This window comes from Cyrtonyx montezumae, unplaced genomic scaffold (assembly GCF_038088225.1).
Source record: "Cyrtonyx montezumae isolate F1298 unplaced genomic scaffold, pur_monq_1.0 scaffold_25, whole genome shotgun sequence".
Classification (NCBI taxonomy): Eukaryota; Metazoa; Chordata; class Aves; order Galliformes; family Odontophoridae; genus Cyrtonyx; species Cyrtonyx montezumae.
Genome location: NW_027071992.1, coordinates 510,713 through 531,051, shown reverse-complemented (window position 1 = coordinate 531,051; position 20,339 = coordinate 510,713). Strand labels below are relative to the sequence as shown.

Genomic DNA, 20,339 nt, shown 5'->3' with positions numbered 1-20,339 from the left:
GCATGTCTGCACTGCTACAAGAGCTCATAGGACCATGGCCAAACTTAGCATGTATCTTTAAGAAATATGACAGTTTGCGTTTTAAGTATCAAATTATCCATATGGTTGTTATCTTCCTGGACATGTCACTGAAAGTGTTTTTGGAGGTAGCTTTGCAGTCTGAAGTTAAGTGAAATGGTTTTAAATAGCCAAGTATGCAAGCAAATGAAAGAGAAATCTAAAATTTTCAGAGTAGTTTCTAGATTTCTGCCACTCTACATACCTGTGTTTGGTTTCTGCCATCCAAACACTCAGCTAAGTATTGAGTAGTAATAACTAATAATCTGAAGCCTTTGCACCACCAAACAGGAGAGCTGACATTTGTACAAAGAAAGAAACGGTAAATGGCTTTTTCCTGTTACATCAACACCTGGGTTCTTGTGTCAGGAAGTCGAAGTCCTACCAGGCCTCCACATACTAGAACAGTAGAAGCAAGGAGAATAGGGATTGCTTTGGTGATACCAACAAGGGAACCAAATATCAAGTTTCCAAGTACGGCTGCTGCTTTGCATAGTGCATTCAAAAAGCCAAAGCCGGTTGCCCTAAAAGAAAAAAAAAAAAAAAAAACAGAATAAATTTAAAAATGCATATTAGATTAAAAGTCTTCGAAACAATCCTGAGTGAAGTAAATCAGTACAGACCCAATACCTTAAATAGAAGTAATACCAACAAGAATTCTGTACCTGGTCTTTTTCATATGAAATCTCGTTTCTACTGTGGCAGCATTTTATGGAGACAAATTTTTTCTGCTTTCCAGGAATCAAAATGTGAAATGAATGACTGATGAATAGGTAACTTGTACTTCCACACAACAACAAAACCTGCAGCTGGAAATTCAGTAGCATCTAACACATTGGGTTGGTAGACAGAAAGCTGGAAGTCGTTCAAGAGGTACATAGTACTTTTGAAAGGAGCTCACTCAAACAGAAGGATGAGCATCATGGGGTACTGAATACAAAAAATGAGTTTCTTAAAGGCAATATGCACATTGATTGAGTACTTTTTCAAAAGACTAACAAGATCTGTAATAATAATGAATGGCTATCACTTAAGAGCAAGGAACATGAGGCTTTAAAAAATACTTGTTTAGTACTAAAGTAACTGAGAATCATTTGAGAAAAGGGAAAGGAAATAGACTGTCACCAGAAAGCATGGTATGGGCAACTCAGCAGGGCTTTTGCTTTGTAGAGTGTAATTCTAATAAAATTTGGAGGCCAGTCTGTAAATGTATTATGCAAACTGCTATAATTTTAATAAAATGTGTTATGACTCAACTGTATGATTCATAGTTGCAAGAATAATCTTGTGCTAACAAAAATGTCCTAACAAGATCATCTGTACAATGGTAGAAACTTTTAACATTTCTCAAATATCAAGAAGTGAAAGGGAGAAGGAAGACATGGAGCTTATGCTGTGCTCATTGGGACAGAAGAATAGTGGAGGATAGAAGCTTTTTTTTAGACAACACTGTTTCTACACTGTTAATACTAAGTATTGCTATTAGAAGGGAAAATGCCTCTAGTCCAAACAGAATGTATTAACAGAAATACTAACGGATTAAATGGTTACCTAGTTATTATACTGAGACTCTATGTAAGGATATCCTGTACTCATATGAGTCTGTACCCCTAGGAAGTAAACATGACAAACATCTGCTACTGCAGACCCTTAAGAGTATCCCACAGAATCAGCTTGAAGCAGGCAGACTTGCTTCCAACTGAGAGAAGGTTACAACTGAGAGGTTTCTCAAGATTCTTTACAGAAATATATATTTTTTAATTTTGAAAAAGTAAACACAGTAAGGGTGAAGACTTCCTCAAGCAAACAACACATGTGTCTGCAGCCATCATGTAATTAGTTTGTCTTTTCTTCAACTTCAGAATCATTTAAAGTAAAGTACTTTGTCAAATTCTTGGTTTAGTTAGGAGGATGTTTGCAGAGTAGAATTAAGACATATTAATTAAGACTAGTTAATATACCTTCCAAAAGCTTTTATTAGTTAACATTAAATACCCTCGTGAGTCCTCGTGATCAACTGCTTTGGAGTCGGCACAGCCGGAGCTGCAGTGGCTGATTGAGGTACAGGGTGGGTTTTCGGGAGGTTCCAGTCTCTCGGGAACCGAGTGAGAGCAGCTAGTCCCAACGGCTGTTCTCGCGAGAGGTTAACGAAGCGTTAACGAGGCACAGGTGTTAACGAGGTAGGTGTTAACGAGGCATAGGCGTTGCCAGGGTTTCAGCGCCCTCGCCCACACTCCTCAGCTGATTAGGGCTGAAGGGGTATATCCCTGAAGGGCTCAGGGAGGGCCGCGAAGTATCACATTCAATTCATATCTATATATATATTATTATAAACCATTATTTATTTATTTACTCTCAATTTTTTTTTCGTTTCTTTGTTTTTATTTTTTTCTGTCATGGTCTCTACAAGACAGAGGGCTTGCCTTAAGAAGGCTGTGGCGACCCAGACAGAAGGTCTGCCTAGAAGTGTGGCTACACAGGTCTCTGGTTGCAAGGAGTGTCAGAGCCTGCTACTACTAGATGAGGGTGCTAAGCAGTTCTCCTGTGCAAGGTGTGAGCAGGTGGAAGATCTGCTTAACATGGTGGTTGAATTGAAGGAGGAGGTTGAGAGACTGAGGGCTATCAGGGACTGTGAGAGGGAGATTGACTGGTGGAGTAACTCCCTAGAGTGCCAGAGAGAAAGGTACCAGGGAGATCCCCCACAGTTTCTGGTGGACTCCCTGACCTGTCCCCGTAGGGCAGAAGGGGGATATCTGAGGGATAGGGAGGGCTGGCAGAGAGTCCCTACTCGGTGCCGTGGGCGATCTCCCCCTCTGCCTCCCCAGTGCCCCCAGATACCCCTAAGCAATAGATTTGCAGCATTGGAAGTTGAAGAGGTGATAAGGGGTGAAGTGCAGGAAGATTCCCGCAGGAGGTCACCAATGGCAAGGCAGTCACCTCCGTGCATTGAGACTGCTGCTACTAAGAAAGAAAGGAAGGTGATCGTAGTGGGTGGCTCACTTCTAAAGGGAACTGAGGGCCCCATTTGCAGACCAGACCCAAACCGCAGGGAAGTGTGCTGTCTCCCTGGGGCTCGAATCAGGGACATTACTAGAAGACTCCCGGACTTGATACGCCCCACTGACTACTACCCATTACTAGTAGTTCAGGCAGACTGCAATGAAATATCTCAGAGAAGTCTGCGAACTATGAAAAGAGATTTTAGGGGATTAGGGCGATTAGTTCAAGGGGTGGGAGCACAAGTGGTGTTTGCTTCCATACCTTCTGGGGCGGTGAAGGACACAGAATGGGCTAGGAAAACACAAGTGATGAATAACTGGCTGAGAGGTTGGTGTAGAGATAGACACTTTGGGTTTTTTGACCATGGGACAGTTTACTCGGCTCCTGGCCTGTTATCTGTTGATGGGACACACCTATCCCAAAGGGGGAAACGAATCCTAGCACAGGAGCTAGCCGGACTCATTGAGAGAGCTTTAAACTAGCTGTGACGGGGGAAGGGGATAAAACAGGGCTCTCCAGTAAAGAGCCTAAGGAGGCTGTGCTGAAAAAAGGGGTGAGGCAGATATCTCAGCTGAAGTGCATCTATACCAATGCACGCAGCATGGGCAATAAACAAGAAGAGCTTGAAGCCATTGTGAGGCAGGCTAACTATGACCTTGTAGCTATTACAGAAACATGGTGGGACCTCTCCCATGACTGGAATACTGGGATTGATGGCTACAAGCTCTTCAGAAGGGATAGACAGGGAAGAAAGGGTGGTGGCATAGCTCTCTATATCAAAGAGTGTTTTGATGTTGAAGAACTAGTGGTTGGAAATGACAAAGTAGAGTGTCTATGGATAAGGATCAGGGGGATAGTCCTTAGGAGTGACATCGTGGTGGGGGTCTGTTACAGACCACCTAGTCAGGATGAAGAAATAGATGAGATGTTCTATAAACAACTCGTAGATGTTGCACGATGGCCAGCACTCGTTCTCATGGGGGACTTCAACTTCCCTGATATATGCTGGAAATACAATACTGCGCAGAGGAAGCAGTCCTTGAGATTTCTAGAATGTGTGGATGATTGCTTCCTGACTCAGCTGGTGCAAGAGCCTACCAGGGGAGATGCCTTGCTTGACCTACTTTTCACTAACAGGGAAGGACTAGTAGGGGATGTGAAGGTTGGAGATTGTCTTGGCCAGAGTGACCATGAAATGGTGGAGTTTGCTATTCTGGGTGCCGTCAAGAGGGTGACTAGCAAAACTATTACCTTGGACTTCCGGAGGGCAGACTTTGACCTGTTCAGGACACTTGTTGCAAGGGTCCCTTGGGACTTGCTCCTGAAGGGTAAAGGGGTCCAGGAAGCCTGGATGCTCTTCAAGATGGAAATCTTAAAGGCACAGGAGCAGGCAGTCCCGGAGTCCTGTAAGTCAAGCCGGAGGAGCAAAAGACCAGTGTGGATGAACCGGGATCTTTTGTTGAGACTCCGAGAGAAAAGGAGAGTCTATGTCCTCTGGAAGATGGGTCAGGCTACTTGGGGTGACTACAGAGAACTGGCCAAGATCTGCAGGCAGAAAATTAGAAATGCTAAAGCCCAGCTTGAAATTAGGCTGGCTACTGCTGTAAAGGAGAACAGGAAACCCTTTTACAATTATATTAACAGCAGGAGAAAAACTAAGGAAAATTTCCCTCCTTTACTCAACGAGGCAGGCAATATAACCACAGATGATAAGGAAAAGGCTGAGGTTCTCAATGCCTTCTTCACATCTGTCTTTAATAGACAGGACAGTTGTCCACATGGTACTTGCCCTGACCTGGAAGTCCGGGACGGGGTGCATAATGCACCCCCTGTGATTCAAGCAGAGACGGTCAGAGATCTTCTCCTCCATCTGAACTGCCACAAGTCCATGGGGCCAGATGGGATCCACCCAAGGGTGCTGAGGGAGCTAGCAGAGGTGATTGCCGAGCCACTTTCTGCCATCTATCAGCATTCCTGGTTATCTGGAGAGGTCCCACAAGATTGGAGGCTTGCTGATGTGACTCCCATCTTCAAGAAAGGCCGTAAGGAAGACCCGGGGAACTACAGGCCTGTCAGCCTGACCTCGGTATCAGGGAAAGTTATGGAACAGATGATATTGAGGGAGATCACACGACACGTGCATGGCAATAAAGGGATCAGACCCAGCCAGCACGGGTTCACCAGGGGCAGGTCGTGCTTGTCCAACCTCATCTCCTTCTATGACTGGGTGACCAGACAGGTAGATGAGGGAAAGGCTGTTGATGTAGTCTACCTGGACTTCAGCAAGGCCTTTGACACGGTCTCCCACAGTATTCTCCTAAGGAAACTGGCAGCCCGTGGTGTGGACAGGTTCACTCTTCTCTGGGTGGAGAACTGGCTGGAGGGCCGTGCCCAGAGGGTAGTGGTTAATGGAGTTAAGTCCAGCTGGCGTCCTGTAACGAGTGGTGTCCCCCAAGGGTCAGTTTTGGGGCCCATCTTGTTTAATATCTTTATTGATGACCTAGACGAGGGAATTGAGTGTACCCTCAGTAAGTTTGCAGATGACACAAAGCTGGGAGGATGTGTCAAACTGCCTGAGGGTAGGGAGGCCCTTCAGAGGGATTTGGATAGGCTGAACAGCTGGGCTGAGCAAAATGGGATGAGGTTCAATAAGACCAAGTGCCGGGTCCTGCACTTTGGCCACAATAACCCCATGCAATGCTATAGGCTTGGGGCAGAATGGCTTGAAGAATGTGGAGAGGAAAAGGACCTGGGGGTGTTGGTTGATGCTCGGCTCAACATGAGCCGGCAGTGTGCCCAGGTGGCTAAGAAGGCCAACAGCATCCTGGCCTGTATTAGAAATAGTGTAGCCAGCAGGAGCAGGGAGGTGATCATCCCCCTGTACTCAGCTCTGGTACGGCCGCACCTCGAGTACTGTGTTCAGTTTTGGGCCCCTCACTACAAGAAGGACATTGAGGCCCTGGAGCGTGTTCAGAGAAGGGCAACAAAACTGGTGAGGGGCCTGGAGCACAAGTCTTATGAGGAGCGGCTGAGGGAGCTGGGATTGTTTAGTCTGGAGAAGAGGAGGCTCAGAGGAGACCTTATAGCACTCTACCACTTCCTGAAGGGGGGTTGTGGTGAGGAGGGGGTAGGCCTCTTCTCCCTGATAAGTAATGACAGGACGAGAGGGAATGGCCACAAGTTGCGCCAGGGAAGATTTAGATTAGACCTCAGGAAGCATTTCTTTTCTGAAAGAGTGGTCAGGCACTGGAATGGCCTGCCTAGGGAGGTGGTTGAGGCACCATCCCTAGCGCTGTTCAAGAAGCGTTTAGATGAGGTGCTTAAGGAGTTAATTTAGTAGTTGGGTAGAGATAGTGATAGGAGGATGGTTGGACTAGATGATCTTATAGGTCCTTTCCAACCTTATGAACTTATGAACTTATGAACTTATGAACCCATTTGTCAGTTTTGGTATGCCAAAGTCAACTTCTTTATCTAAAGCATTTATTAAGGATTTGAAATCATAGACATCCATACTTAGTGTTTGATTGCCAGCTGTGTATATTGCATGCCTTTTCTCATCTAAGGACAAAATACAAGATAATGTTTCACTGTGTGTTTATAACCATAATATATTTACTAGAACTTTGGCTATATGTCTCTTGTAATAGGCCACAGTGTTTCAGTCTCTTTAAAATACCTGCAGTTTAGGCAACATTTATTTTGCCTGAAATAATTACAGTCCCTCTTCATAGAAAACATTCATACAGATACTACATGGTATGACACATTGAGAATATCTAGAGAAGGAGAGATATATCTAGGGATGGAGGACACCAGAGCAAAAACTAACCATGAAACACGTTGGGGGAAAAAAAAACAAAAAACAAAAACAAAACCAAACCAAAACAAAAAAAAAAAAACAAAGAAGCAGATGGGCCTCAAATTCATCGTTTGAACAGTAAAAGCCTTTACTGCTTTTTTTTTTTCCCTAAATTTGATTAAATCTGCAGTATTTACACAGTATTTAATGCCAAAAAAGCTAAACTTGAGCCTAGAGGTGATCATCTTCAAACTGACATGATCTGCTGCAGGGCAGTGCATCCCAGTGAGGTCTGTCTGAAAGCATACTACTTATTATGTTTTGCTTGAGAACCTTCCTGCAAGGGAAACATTTGTAGCAATTCCTTGAAAATGTTTTTCTCAGAGGAGGAATGATTAAGTCTTTTGGGGAATGTTTAAGACCTGCCTCGATGCCTCCCTTTGCAACCTGTTCTAGGGAGCCTGCTTTGGCAGAGGAGTTGGACACGATCTTTAGAAGCACCTTCCAACCACTACAATTCTGTGATTTTGTAACTCTGTGAAATGGTTCAAAGGAGCACTGGGAGATGTGCTGAAGGAAGTAGTGAAGAGCCACACTTCTGGAGAAAGTACACTTTCAAAGTCTGTTACCAAGTGCTTGTCACAGACACATTGGTACCACCAGGCCAGACAGAGATGAGCAACAGAAGAGAAAGTGGTTCAGAAGCGTGAGAAGCTCTTAAAAGGAAAGCAGCTCCCAAGTGATACATCTTCTAGGGTGACAGAGAGTGGAGAAAGGAAAGTGGAACAGGCAGAGGATAGGCTGTGGTAAGTAAAACTTCACAGAATCATAGAATGGCATGGGTTGGAAGGGACCTCAAGGATCATCAAGTTCCAACCTCCAAGACTTTATCACAAACAGAAAGGAAAAGGTTAAAAGCAAAACAGATTGAGAGATTTTAGTATTGATATTAAAGAAAAATATGGATGTTCTGTAAAAATGTCGAATCCGATAGAAAGCTAAGTGTTAGAGGAAAAGAATTTTGCCAAAAATATTTTGTCAGGTGGTGGGAAAGCTGTGACAAAGAAAAACACTGAGCTTCCTTTCACCCAAGCCACTCATAACAAATGGTAAGAATCCAAAGTTAAAAATAGAAGGATTATCCAAGCCTTTAGATTAAGAGATTGTTTCTTAGTTGCCATACATGCTCCTTCTTAGACCAAGTGCTAGTATTTCTAAATAAAATAGTTTGGACTCACTTTTCCACTGCTTGTAGAGCACCTTAAAACTTCATTTTCCTGCAGTATATATATATATATTCACTAGTACTCTATATATATCCATGTTATATATATAACATGGACATTTGATATTCTTCTTGTGAGAGCTAGTGCTAAACCTACCCATCACTTTACAATAGAGTCGGAACACCACTCATGTGGGAGTTGATAATATTCAAATACTATGAAAACAATGAGTTTCTGAATGTGCTATTGACACTTTTTTTCTGACCAGTCTTTTTTTATCTTTTAAAAATAATTATACAAATGCAGATCATAAGCTCACCAATTACAGCATTCAGTGTGCAAACAAAACAAGGTAACGTACCTTTCTCCCCTTCACTTGCCTAAAGAACTGCATTGGTGCAGTATCTCATACCTTAAAAACACCACCTTTCAATTTCAGCAAAGTGCAGTTGAACCACATCCACAGGATGGCAGTAGAAAATAGCTGCCAAGTAGTCTACGGTAGATTAAAAACTGCTGTTCTGACTCAAATGAATAGAAAACTTCTCTTCTGACAACCACAACAATAAAAAGTTGGACTTAAGATATCCTGTGAATAGAGTTTATTTCTCTTGGGATAGATTCTAAGGGTTTAAGAAGAGAAGAAAAAGCTAAATATAATGAACTGAAGATAGGTGACTTAATTCCTAATTATGACCTAACCCTTATGAACTTCTTTCAGAGGTATTAAAACAGGCAAAATAGAATGAAATCATTTTATAGCACATCTTGAATACTAAATATTCCTGGACGTGATTCAAACCCAGATGTCTGGCAGCCTTAACAAAACTGATGAATTGTTGGTTATCTGATGCAATCTGACCTTGACTTACTTTGCAGGAGATACAAGTATTCAATTTATTTGTTATGTCCATTCCTGGACAAGCGTCTTGGCTTATAAAGTTACTGCTTCCCAAATTAGTTCACAAGAAAATACACATTCACATGAATAGAATGACTGCTTTTTAAAGTTATAACAATTTCCTAATTGTTACTTTTTCAGAAAATTTTAACTCCCTTCTACTCATCTTTGCATTATGGGCTGAGCTAGAAAATTATGCAATGTTACTTCAAGCCCCTTGGGCACACATGTTACAACACAATCTATAATTACCTCATCATACAATATTTTTTTTCCACATCACTCTGCCAATGCACAGAACAAAGACAGCTTGAGGGATAAAACATGAATCATGTGGTGAAGGAAACATGATTTTCCTCATATGTTAGAGAAGTTGGAAGGTGCACTGTTGGGTTGGGTCTGTATGATGAAAAAGCAGAGTATCAAGGATAAGGTAGCTAAGCTCTCTCAGAAGAAAGTACGCAATTGCTAATTCTGCCTCAGAATTTTTATATTATGCTAGCAAATCATTTAAGCTAACTAAATTGTCATTAAGTATGCATTTCACATTTTCCAGCTGCTCAGCAGCTTAGCACCTTCAAGTCTGTGTTGCTGAAATGCTGAATATTTATAGCTACAGTGAAAGTTACACTCTGAGCCCATACCCTCCTTCTAATGAACCCATACCCTCTTCTAAAATGCTATGTGACTGTGATAGCAGGTCCCACAAGAGACAAAGTCAGTTTTGACAGTGTTATCTTTCTATATCCCATCCTTTCAAAGGAGCACTCTGAAAATATAGAGAAGTTTACAAAAGAGTAGAAAATCACTCCGCTGCTGAAGAGAAGAAACTCACTCTATGCAAAACTGTTCACAAGAAGTTTAATAATTCTGCTTCAGAGCAGATCTTTCAGAGCTATGGAATAAGCCGGTTTAGCTCTCAAGAGGGCTACAACAGTCCAAAGACTTTTCAAAATCTGCTGATGGTCAGTCCAGAAAAGCACAGGCCATTAAGAAGAGAAGACAAAAGATGAGATAAAAGATGGGACATCCTATGAGATAATACTGGAGCTTGATTAATTTTCTTGCTTACTGGAAATTGACTTATTTATAGCTTCTCATCACTGGTGTGCTTTAAAATCTATGTATTGAAAATTACCTGAAACATTAAATAATGTCATATATTAATCTATGCTGCCAAGTGTTTTTTAACTGGAAATGTGAAATCTACCTATGACTAACATTTGTAATATATCTTTTACATTCTAACACAGCTTCTTCATCTGTCTGAAAACCACTTGACATGTATACAGTCTCAAAGTCTCTTATTTTAGCTGTTGCAATAATCAACTCAGGATTTATAAAGATCACAGAAGCTGAAGTTATGTCATAAAATATAGAATAAAAAAATCATCTAACTTGGAAAAGACCTTCAAGATCATTAAGTCTAACCCTTATCCAGATGTACCAAGTCCCACCACTAAACTGTGTCCCTTGAGTATCATGTCTGCACATCTTTTAAATACCTCCAGGGATGGGGACTCCACCACTTCTCTGGGCAGCCTGTTACAGTGTTTAACCACCTTATCTGTGAAGCAATTCTTCCTAATGTACAATCTAAACCTTTCCTGGCACAACTTCAAGCTGTTTCCTTGTGTCCTATCACCTATCACTTGAGAAAGAGGCCTACACACTCCACACTGCAATCTCCTCTCAGGCAGCTATAGAGAGCAACAGCATATTCCCTCAGATGCCTCTTCTTCAGACTTAACAATCACAATCCCCTCAGCCGCTCCTCACAAGTCTTGTTTTCTATCCCTTCTCCAACTACACACTTATCAAGAACTTAGGATGAACAACTGAGTTTTTCATATCTAGACATCATATTTAAAATAAATATAGTTATAAGGTGATATTGAATGCATATGGAATCCAAATCTGTTAAGATTTTGAACCTTAAATCTGCCCTGTGGGCAGATGATGAAGAGGAAACAGAAGTGTGTTCTGTGTATCACAAACACCATGTATTTCCAAATTGCTCACCAAATCCCCATCTGTCAGAATGCCAGTACAGTCTCTCGTAAATTGAGTATGATCTATGAAACACCTTTTGTAATAGCCTGCACTGCACTGGCAAAGCTCCAGTAGCTTGGCAGCTGGCTGGTTTCCAAAGAGAATTATGTGTGAGGAAAAGTAGGGGCTGCTCAGCCCAGTCTCCTGTGTATGTTAACATGAACTGGCCTCCTTCCATGTACTTTTCTTCCAGAACATCCTTTAGCTGCAGTCTAGAACTGCTTTATCATTATTTCACTGGTTGAGAGTAAGGAAAAAGTATGCAGTGGAAGAGTAAAATACCAATGCATTGAGCACCTCTGCCCCAGTTTAAAAAGTCATGAGCAGAAGCAGACTTCCAGAATTGCTCATTTCCTTGTAATTCCACTAGGTACAAAATAGTTGTGATGGAACCAGAACTTTTAGAAAATTCATGGTCATTACATGTCAGAGATGTTTTTTCCTGGATAAGGCTGATTTGGCCTGTAAGCCTGTTTACATTGATAATATAAAATGACAAGCTTTCTGTCTGATTCGTAGCAAAAAATATCCCAACAATTTGGCTACCAATGTATTTTTGAATTAGGGTTCCATACAGTCATTAATGTACATGTAAGGTTATTAAAAAAGAAAAACATGGAAGAAAATTACCACAATCCCATATCAAGCAGAAACTATTAAAAAAAGCCACTAACTACTAATACAGGTACTCTAGAATAAATAGTAACATAGTTCTAATCATTCCTAGTAATGATAATTTATCATTCTTCCATTAATACCAGTAGGTTTTCAAATTATTTTTCCTTTCTCCAATTTAAGAAAATGCTTGTGTCTGTTGTGTTCAAGAATGCGACCAAAATAACTATTTATAAATGATATTTATTAGAATTATACCATAGTATTTGGCTGATTAAATAGCTCTTGCAGAAAGGATTCCCTGAGGTAATAAAACTAGTAGTGTTTACTACTAAAACTTAGTGTTTAGCATTCATGAGTAGCTAGTGTAGTTGTTTTACTATAACAACAACGGATATTAATTTGTTCTATGAAGAGGCACATGTTCTTTAAAAATCGAAATAAAAACATATTAAACCAACCTATAGTTTTCCTCCCTTAAAGGACCACGCCAATGTCAGTTACATCAGTGTTTAAAAACTCAGACTTGTTAGTAAGTCACCCAGCATTTAGAAACTTCTGGAAATGTTTTTCTCTGCATTTGAAATTTCCATTGAGTGACTTAAGAACTAGCACAGTGATAAGAAAAGAGACACTCTGTGATTTGGCAGAAAACTGTAAAGTTTTACTTTTTTTTTTTTTTTCCTAAGGGAAAAAAGGAAAAATATCCCATCCTATATGCAATATTTTCCTGATTAGATGATATTTGATGTGATAAAGAAAGCAAACAGCTAGTTAATTTTTTATCATTATTGTTAAGAAAAACTATGATTTTAGTCCACCAAACATCACTATTGTTGTAAAGCTCATACTTAACCATTTATCTTTACCATACCTGCTGGTAGCAAAGCTAAAGGAGATATATCTTTACGTACCTTCTGTCTGTAGGATACAGCTCTACAGTAATGACATCAAGGGAGTTCCAGGCTGAGATGGTGAGGCCATTGTAGAGGCACAGCATACCTATCATCATGGATTCACTAGTCCCAAACCACAGGAAAAAACAGCTTATGCCAGAGAGAACCATGGAACCACCTATGTATGAGATGGAATAAAATGAATCTGAAGTGCAACTGTACTTAAAAGAATGATTTTTCTTTGCTTTGTCTAACATTTTATTCACAGAATGTAGCAAAATAAATATCTCAAATACTTGAGTTAAAAACTAAATAAACATCCTTTAAAAAGAGAAAATGTTACCTCGTGACAAACACTTTAGGTTTTGGGATTTTTCCTGTTTTAAAGTAAAGTCCATACCTAGCATTGTTAAACGTCCAATTCTATCCATCAGTAGAGCAGACACAATGTTCCCTGGTAACACTGCCAAAGTTCCCAGAAAATTAACAAAATAAATCCAGTAGGCACTATAGTCATCATCAAAGGAAATCTGGCATCCTGTCCTGATGTGAAAAAATGTGCAATTTATAAAATCACTGTCAACAAATTTATATTGCTCGAGATCTGTGGAAAGAAGAAAAAAAGTTTTTAGCTAACAGTTGCCTCCATGTGCAGCTTTTGCTTAAAAACATTGCAAGTTTACACAACCTTAATGACAAGGAGGAAATTTTACTGCTTCATAAAATAGCACTAGTTACCACTGTTAATTTTGATAGCCTTTTATCTTAATAGAAAAATATGCAAAGGTCATAAAGAGGTCAACTAAGACCCTGAATTAGGTCAATTATATTAACATATTTCAATCCTATGTTTGGACTACATTTGGTTTGAGCCTCTCTTAATAGGTCAGTCTTGCATAAAAAGCACTGGATTTCTGCAGGTTTTTATCAGTCATCATTGACATTGTTCCACAGTCTTGCTTGGTTTCAGACCTGTCATTTCTATACCTTTCAGAGAGAATCTTTCAGATAAAACAACTAATCATGCTTAGTTTGAGTTCTCTTAAAATGAAATGTTCACATAGAATTCAGATTAAACTTGTTTTCATTTCTGAGAGGACTGCTTGATTTTCAGCTCAATTCTAGTCTGAAGAAAATGTACTAAAATGTACCTGACAAAGTGATGCAACTAGCTCTTTGTTTATCAAACTGTTTCACTAATTGTGAGCACTGCAATCTCAGCCTAAGTTGAGACTGTTTAAATATTTCTAATTAAAGCACAAGTAATCACATATTTCTGACTTCAATTTTTAATAGTTCTGCATCTAGCTAATTATTTTGAAAGGTATCAGTCAGAGCCTGTTAGGATCTGTTATCAGATTGGCACCACTCTACTATGACATTGGTGACATTCTTATGCATATTTTGAATAAGAATGCATTACAACATTACTACACACAGTGGTTCCGGCCATTCTTTTTCAAATAACATTTCAGAGGATTCTCCTTATGTTTCCACCTTTATTTCTTCTTCCATCACCCTTAAAGTCCTTATTCAAGAGTGCATTTTTTTTTCCAAATGAAGAAAGCTGGGTATTGCTTGTCCTGAAGTCTAACTCTGCTGCTAACATTATTACAGGGGTTATAGAAAAGCATTAAAATTGCTGTCCATCTTTGAACAGAAGCTTACTTGGCAAGATTCTGCTTTTAATTATAATGTTCAAAAACTGGAAAAAAATACCACAAAAAACAACAACAAAACCAACCACAAGTCCTCTGCTTAAAATGTGAAAACACATATTCACAATTTTGTCAAATATTTAGTAGATTGAAAATGATGAGATGAGATAGCATGAATCTTGAACTCATGCTCCCATGCTAAAGCTGGCAGAGTATTCTTTCACAAGTCTTTCTAGGCCAGAATAAAACATGCTTGATTAAAGCAACCAGTTTATCATTGTCAGATTGAATATCTTTAGGAATGATGAAAGTCAAAGAAAAATTTATTATCTGAGTCAATATTATGTCTGCAGTATCTCAAATCGAGGTGTGGATCCTTTTTCTTCTGCTATTACATCAGTGAGGCCAGTTGATTTTATAGCTTCATATTTCCTACAAGAAGGCTTCCTCTATGCTTTATTAGAAATTCAGAATTTACAAACACATCATAACAATTAAATGAGAATGTAAAGATGAACAATGTAGGTAATACCTGTGTTGTAGAAGGTGGTATTCACAAAAGTGCAGTTCCTGAAGTATGTATTCAGAGAAGTTATGTCTTCAAACACACAATTCTTAAAAAGTGAATCTTCAAAGGTTACTGATTTAAACTTCATCATGACAAACCTGTCCAGTACAAGTAATTTATATCAGTTTCCTTTCACAGGTTAGAAACAACAACAGGTCAAGTTGGGGCAGTTACACAGTTTTAAGAGGCATCCTTCAAAAAAATCTCACCTCCAGAAATAGTGATTAATTAATGATACTCAGGAGATGTAATAAATAATTAGCTGACTCTGGGATACTCTCTTTCAGAAAAAGCACTAATAAAACATATAGCTGAACATAGCTGCAGGCCATAACAATTGATAGTATTTCTATGAGAATATTTCAGTTATGTCATGACATCTATGCAGCAGTCTTTTAAGAGGACCAGTACTTGTAATTTAACATTGCAGTCACAAACTGGGATCTCAAGCACCAGAAACCCAGTGTGTTGGAACAAAAAAGCACCTACTGTTACCAAAGAGCTGGAAAGAAAGAATTTTTGAAAGAACCTTTATTTCTCCACAAAAATACACTCAGCACTGTGTGAGGCTTAAACTGAAAATGTATCATTTCAAAATTTTAAAAACAGTTTTACAATCTGGTTTACCATTATCACAACAATTATGTTGGCAGTTAATAAACTAGATATCTAGCTGAAAGGATGGGTTTCCTTGCTCCGTGTCTGTGAAAACAATTGCAATTATTTTCCTCATAAGACACGCACAAATGTAGCATCAGTAGCTTTTTCTATTTCTGAACAGCCTTGTTCCTACTGACCTTTATTTAATTCTTTGGTCTTTAGAACAATACTGTAAGATTTTTCCACTGTACTCTTACTACTAACATTATAGTAACGAAAAAAAAAAAAAAAGACAGACATAATAATTAAGAAGCATTTTTCTAATGCACTTCAATTTACATAAAAGTCCAGAAAAAGATACAATTGAAGGAGTACAGTTTTGCTGGCTGACTTCATTCAAAATGGCGCTTAAGAAGACAGTGCTTTAACTTTTGTATAAGAACTGTTAAAATAGCAAACCCTTCCAAACACAGATCTCATTCTACTCTAATTAAACCTCATATTACTAGCTAAGTATTTGTCTTACTACAAGTCTAATGGTAGGAACAGCAGCACAGAAAATATGTTACATTTTAAACAGGAGGAATTCCACTTTCATCAATTATGTTTTTGGAATTGCATACTGATGAGAAAGTATAGCAAAAACTAATTATGATTATCACAGGCAAAGAATTACTAGCTAATGAATTCCTTCTGTATTGGTCAGAAAGGCAGGTGTTCTCAGCCCATTAGTTTTACTTACTACATCATTTCTCATTTCTGACACTGATTAAAATCAGGTTGGCATTCAGTGTCAACTCATTATCATTTTCCATATAACACTTTCCATTTTTAAAATTAACTTAATATCAGAGGAGAACAAAGAGCATTTAGCAATTAGATCAGTCAGACGTAATAGAAAAGGCAGATTATATGCCCTACAAGTTCCTGACGCACTTACCACCTTTTAACAGGAAATATGTTGTGACTGCATTAAAAATGGAATCACAGCCATCTGAATTCAAACTCAACATAAATGTACTGAAGTAAAAAGTAAAGTACTGCTGTATCATCAGCAGAAGGAAACACTGAAATTAAGAGTGACAGGAATATTGAAACATTTGGGGATAAAGAATATCTAAAGAATTCACCTTTCAGCTCAAAATAATTGTGAATCTCAAATAACTGTCAGATACCTACTGAATTTGCACACTTTAAAGTGCTGTTGAGTAGATTAGTACTAAATGTTTTACAGTATTTTTAGTTCAGATTAATAAGATCTTGGTTGCTAGAAAACATCTAAAACTTACTGACTGTAAACGGTTCTTTGCTTTTAGGAAAACAGATGTTTCTTGGAAAGAAATTGAACTGGAAGTAATAGCTAGTTTAAATATGAGATAACTGTTCATTTTAATCTGCAGTGAATAAGCTGTGTCAAAACTCGAGCTCTATATTTAAGAAGAAGAAAAGCTCTGAATTAACAAAATCATTATTTTTATTTACTTTGATATATCTTTTCATATGGAGATAATAATTGCTTATCATCATGTTATCCAGGAGACCACTCAAAATGTTGTTCTCTTTATCTTCTAAGAGAAACCAGACACTTAAAACAGCTGTGTTTAATTTTCTTCGAAGCTATCTAGTATCTGTAAAAGTCTAGCTAGAGCCTTAATAAGCATACATTCACTTAAAAAAACAAAAAAGACATTGCCAAAGTGTTGTCCCTTATTTTGGAGCTGCTCAGGGTTTTGTTACTTTGGATTAGTAATTAATTTCTATTTTCTGGTGCTAAGATCTTATCCTCTTGATGTTTCACACTTTCACTGAAGCATCATAAATCAATACAAGTAAAAAATAGTAACGTAAATGAAAGTACATCCTTCCTCTCCTCCCTGCAATGCTGGAGCTGAAACATGTGCTGGGTCTGAAAGCCTTCGAATCTCACTGTGGAAAGAAAGATTGTTAATGTGAGCTTTCTGGTCCACTTTCAGTCTTTTTTTTCATGATGGTAGGGAAGCAGTGTTGGCATGAAGGATCTGCCACTGAAGTGAGCAGAGCATATGCAAGACCACTTCTCCTCATGCACCAATGTACTATTCAAGACCAAATCATGGTAAATTGTATGAGACTGAGAATAGAGACAAGTTCCCATTAAACCAACCAACCAACCAACTAAACAAACAAAACCTAACAAAACTATCAAATGTTTTAATACTGGGATTGATAGAGTACATGCATTTACTTATTATTAAGACAATATAAACCTGTCATTGGTGTATTCTCCACTGCTATGAATTTGATTTTCCAGTGTAAAGTTGAAGACGAAATTTGAAACCTCCTCATTGCGGAAAAGTTTCACTCGGGAAGCATATTCATCTGACTGAAGGTGTTTAATGACATCAGGAAACCAGACAGATAGGCCATAGTAGCTGTGAAAAAATGAAAAACTTCAGTTATGCTCTTGTGCCTGTTCAAATGGGGCCACAGTAGGGCTGTCTTCCCAGAGCTCTATTCTGCCATGGTCCCTCCAGCTTGACCTTTGCTTGTTCCCATCCCTATCCCTCTATCTGTTTTTGCCTCAAAGGGTGATGTCACCATTTGTCCTGCTTCTTGCTGGGGAGGTGAGAAAGTCTCAGGTGTAAGACTCTGCCCTGAAAAATACTGGCAAGCCTCATGGGCATCCAGATATGAAGAATGAAGCTTTTCATAGGCTGTAGACCATTGGAGATGCAAAGATGAATCTTCTGGTGTTCACCTTATATTTTGCCTTTAGATAAAAACAGGCAGACTAACAGCTTCTAAATAGTGTATAAATTAAGTCCAACCTGAAGACTCCCTGAAAAGTAACTTGAAGAATATGAACTTACTTTCAGGTTAGGGTACCAGGTTTATGTTTTTAAAATGTTGAGACAATCACAGTTCTGTGCTTGTTGACTGCCCGTATAAAAATACCGAAAGACTGCAACACCAGAAAATGCCAGAGTCTGTATGACAGACATTCTCAGAGTCAAGTTTATCACCAAGAACAGACTATGTAATAACATATTTTGTAAAGTTACTGAAAAAGGACTTTCCAAACAAAAATAGTAATCAGAATGACAGAAATCTGCATGCAGATGTTACTTCTGATAGTCAAGTCCATAAACAATGATTCAGGATGTTAACCACTCTTACCCAAAAGACAGGGTGAACCACACAATTGTAAGTTTGATCGTATTATCCTTTACCGGGTAGTTGAAGCATCTCATGAAAGTCAACCAAATCTGTAAAGCATTAGGAAATACACTCATTTTAAAATGTATTCTGAGTAGTTTTGTTAAATAGTACAAGGTTTTTGATTCTGATTTACTTGCTTTCTTGGGGAATCAGAGAGAGTGGGTGATTTTGTTGATAGAGAACTAATAGCAGTATTTCTGTTACAAGTAGTCTGTCCTCTGGCTATTATGAGGTTGAGTACATTTTATACCTTTCTGTTTCTTTTCACTTTGTCCATTAATTCAGTTGTTTTCTGACTATATAGAACTTTGCTACCCTTAAGGTAGCTTCATCCACTGTCTCAAATAAAACAGCTCAAGTCTGTCTGAGAAATGTTTCCTCCTGGTTTCCCAACTTTAAGTTTAGAGAAACTATGTTCAGTAGTTCAAGTGGGACTCAGTTGGAGTATGATCTGTCATAACCTACCACAGATATTAATTCGTATTTTAACCATATGAGGAAAAGCTAGGACTGCCATCAGAAATATTAGAATGGAGCTGACTGATAATGCTGTTTTCCTCTTCCTCTCTGAGAAATGTCTTCCATTTGAAGACAAGAAGCAGTTCATCATAGGAATTTCTAGCATATGTAATACACAGGGAAAACAGTCTTGCCCAGGGGCTAGTGTAATGAAATAACAAGGATGTGAAATAGTCAATCTGTGATTCCTTTAAAGCTGTTTTGATTATAAAAATAAAAAGCCAAAACATAACATTTCTATATAGAACTAATAAATTTCTGAACAAATAAGTTTAAAAATAAATACTTTCATATGGAAAATGTCATTTTAAATATATGAAAAAAGTTATTTTACAATGCTTCACTATAGCTCTAGGAAACTTTAAGATGCCCAATGTTAACACTTTTTTAACATTTTCAATGATGTGGATTTTTGTTGTTTTTGTTTTTAAATTAATGAGTACTTGCTGAACTTTCATTTCAAGATTTGACAGTGCACAATTTCAGTGGATACGTAATAATCGCTTTTAATTACCTCTAATACAGTTTTCTTGTAAAATATTTGTCATGTATTAAAAATATATGCATATTCATCCCTTATAAGGCCTTACTGACATCCATTTACAAAAGTTATTTGTGATTCAACCATCTGTAGTTAAAGATTGTTAATCTCATCATGCATCACCTTTTAACACATGTAGATATTAATAGGTATTTTCAGTACAAATTATATTGTGGAGATTGAGCATACGTCAGCCATCACTTCAGTGAAGGCCAATGCAATGTTTTTCTCCTCAGAAGTTAACGACCAACACCTGGGATTCACCTAATCCTACTCTGGCCCAGGAAACTAGAACCTTACAGTGGTTACTGACTCTTCTAGTTGCATAGAGAATGTAGAATTTTAGTTACTGCAAGCATCGGTTAAAAAAAATTATCACATTTCTGAATGCTAATTAAAAAAGGTAATTGCATAACAAATAGCTTAACAAAGATGTTGCTACTTACACCATATAGCTCTGTGCGAATTCTAACAAAACACCTCCTGTACCAAGTTCCTGTATCACTCTCTATTTCTATGAGTTCATCTATCTGCTTTGGAGTTTTAATTCTGTTTACCTAGAAATAGAAACAAAACAGCAAATATTTGCATTTATTTGAAGCATTGAAGTGAATATCAAGGAGTACTAGAAGGTTTTAAAAAATCTCATAAACTAAAAATGAACAGGTATTAATACAATGTTTAGATTAGGAATGTTTTAGAAATA

At 38.4% G+C, this 20,339-nt stretch overlaps 1 protein-coding gene across 2 annotated transcripts in view; it reads right to left on the bottom strand.

The window, feature by feature from the left end:
- Positions 1 to 397: 397 nt before the first annotated feature.
- The window catches only part of SV2C (synaptic vesicle glycoprotein 2C), an 82,425-nt gene continuing 62,483 nt past the window's right edge, over positions 398 to 20,339 (bottom strand). The window contains exons 6-13 of one of the 2 annotated variants that reach the window (XM_065739702.1): positions 20,097 to 20,190; positions 19,887 to 19,906; positions 18,532 to 18,620; positions 17,622 to 17,786; positions 14,740 to 14,873; positions 12,950 to 13,153; positions 12,568 to 12,727; positions 398 to 581 (exon numbers count right to left, since the gene is read on the bottom strand). In XM_065739702.1, coding sequence (XP_065595774.1) covers positions 398 to 581; positions 12,568 to 12,727; positions 12,950 to 13,153; positions 14,740 to 14,873; positions 17,622 to 17,786; positions 18,532 to 18,620; positions 19,887 to 19,906; positions 20,097 to 20,190 — 1,050 coding nt within the window. Of the gene's footprint in view, positions 582 to 12,567; positions 12,728 to 12,949; positions 13,154 to 14,739; positions 14,874 to 17,621; positions 17,787 to 18,531; positions 18,621 to 19,886; positions 19,907 to 20,079; positions 20,191 to 20,339 lie in introns of both variants that reach the window. The other variant, XM_065739701.1, reaches the window with a different exon arrangement.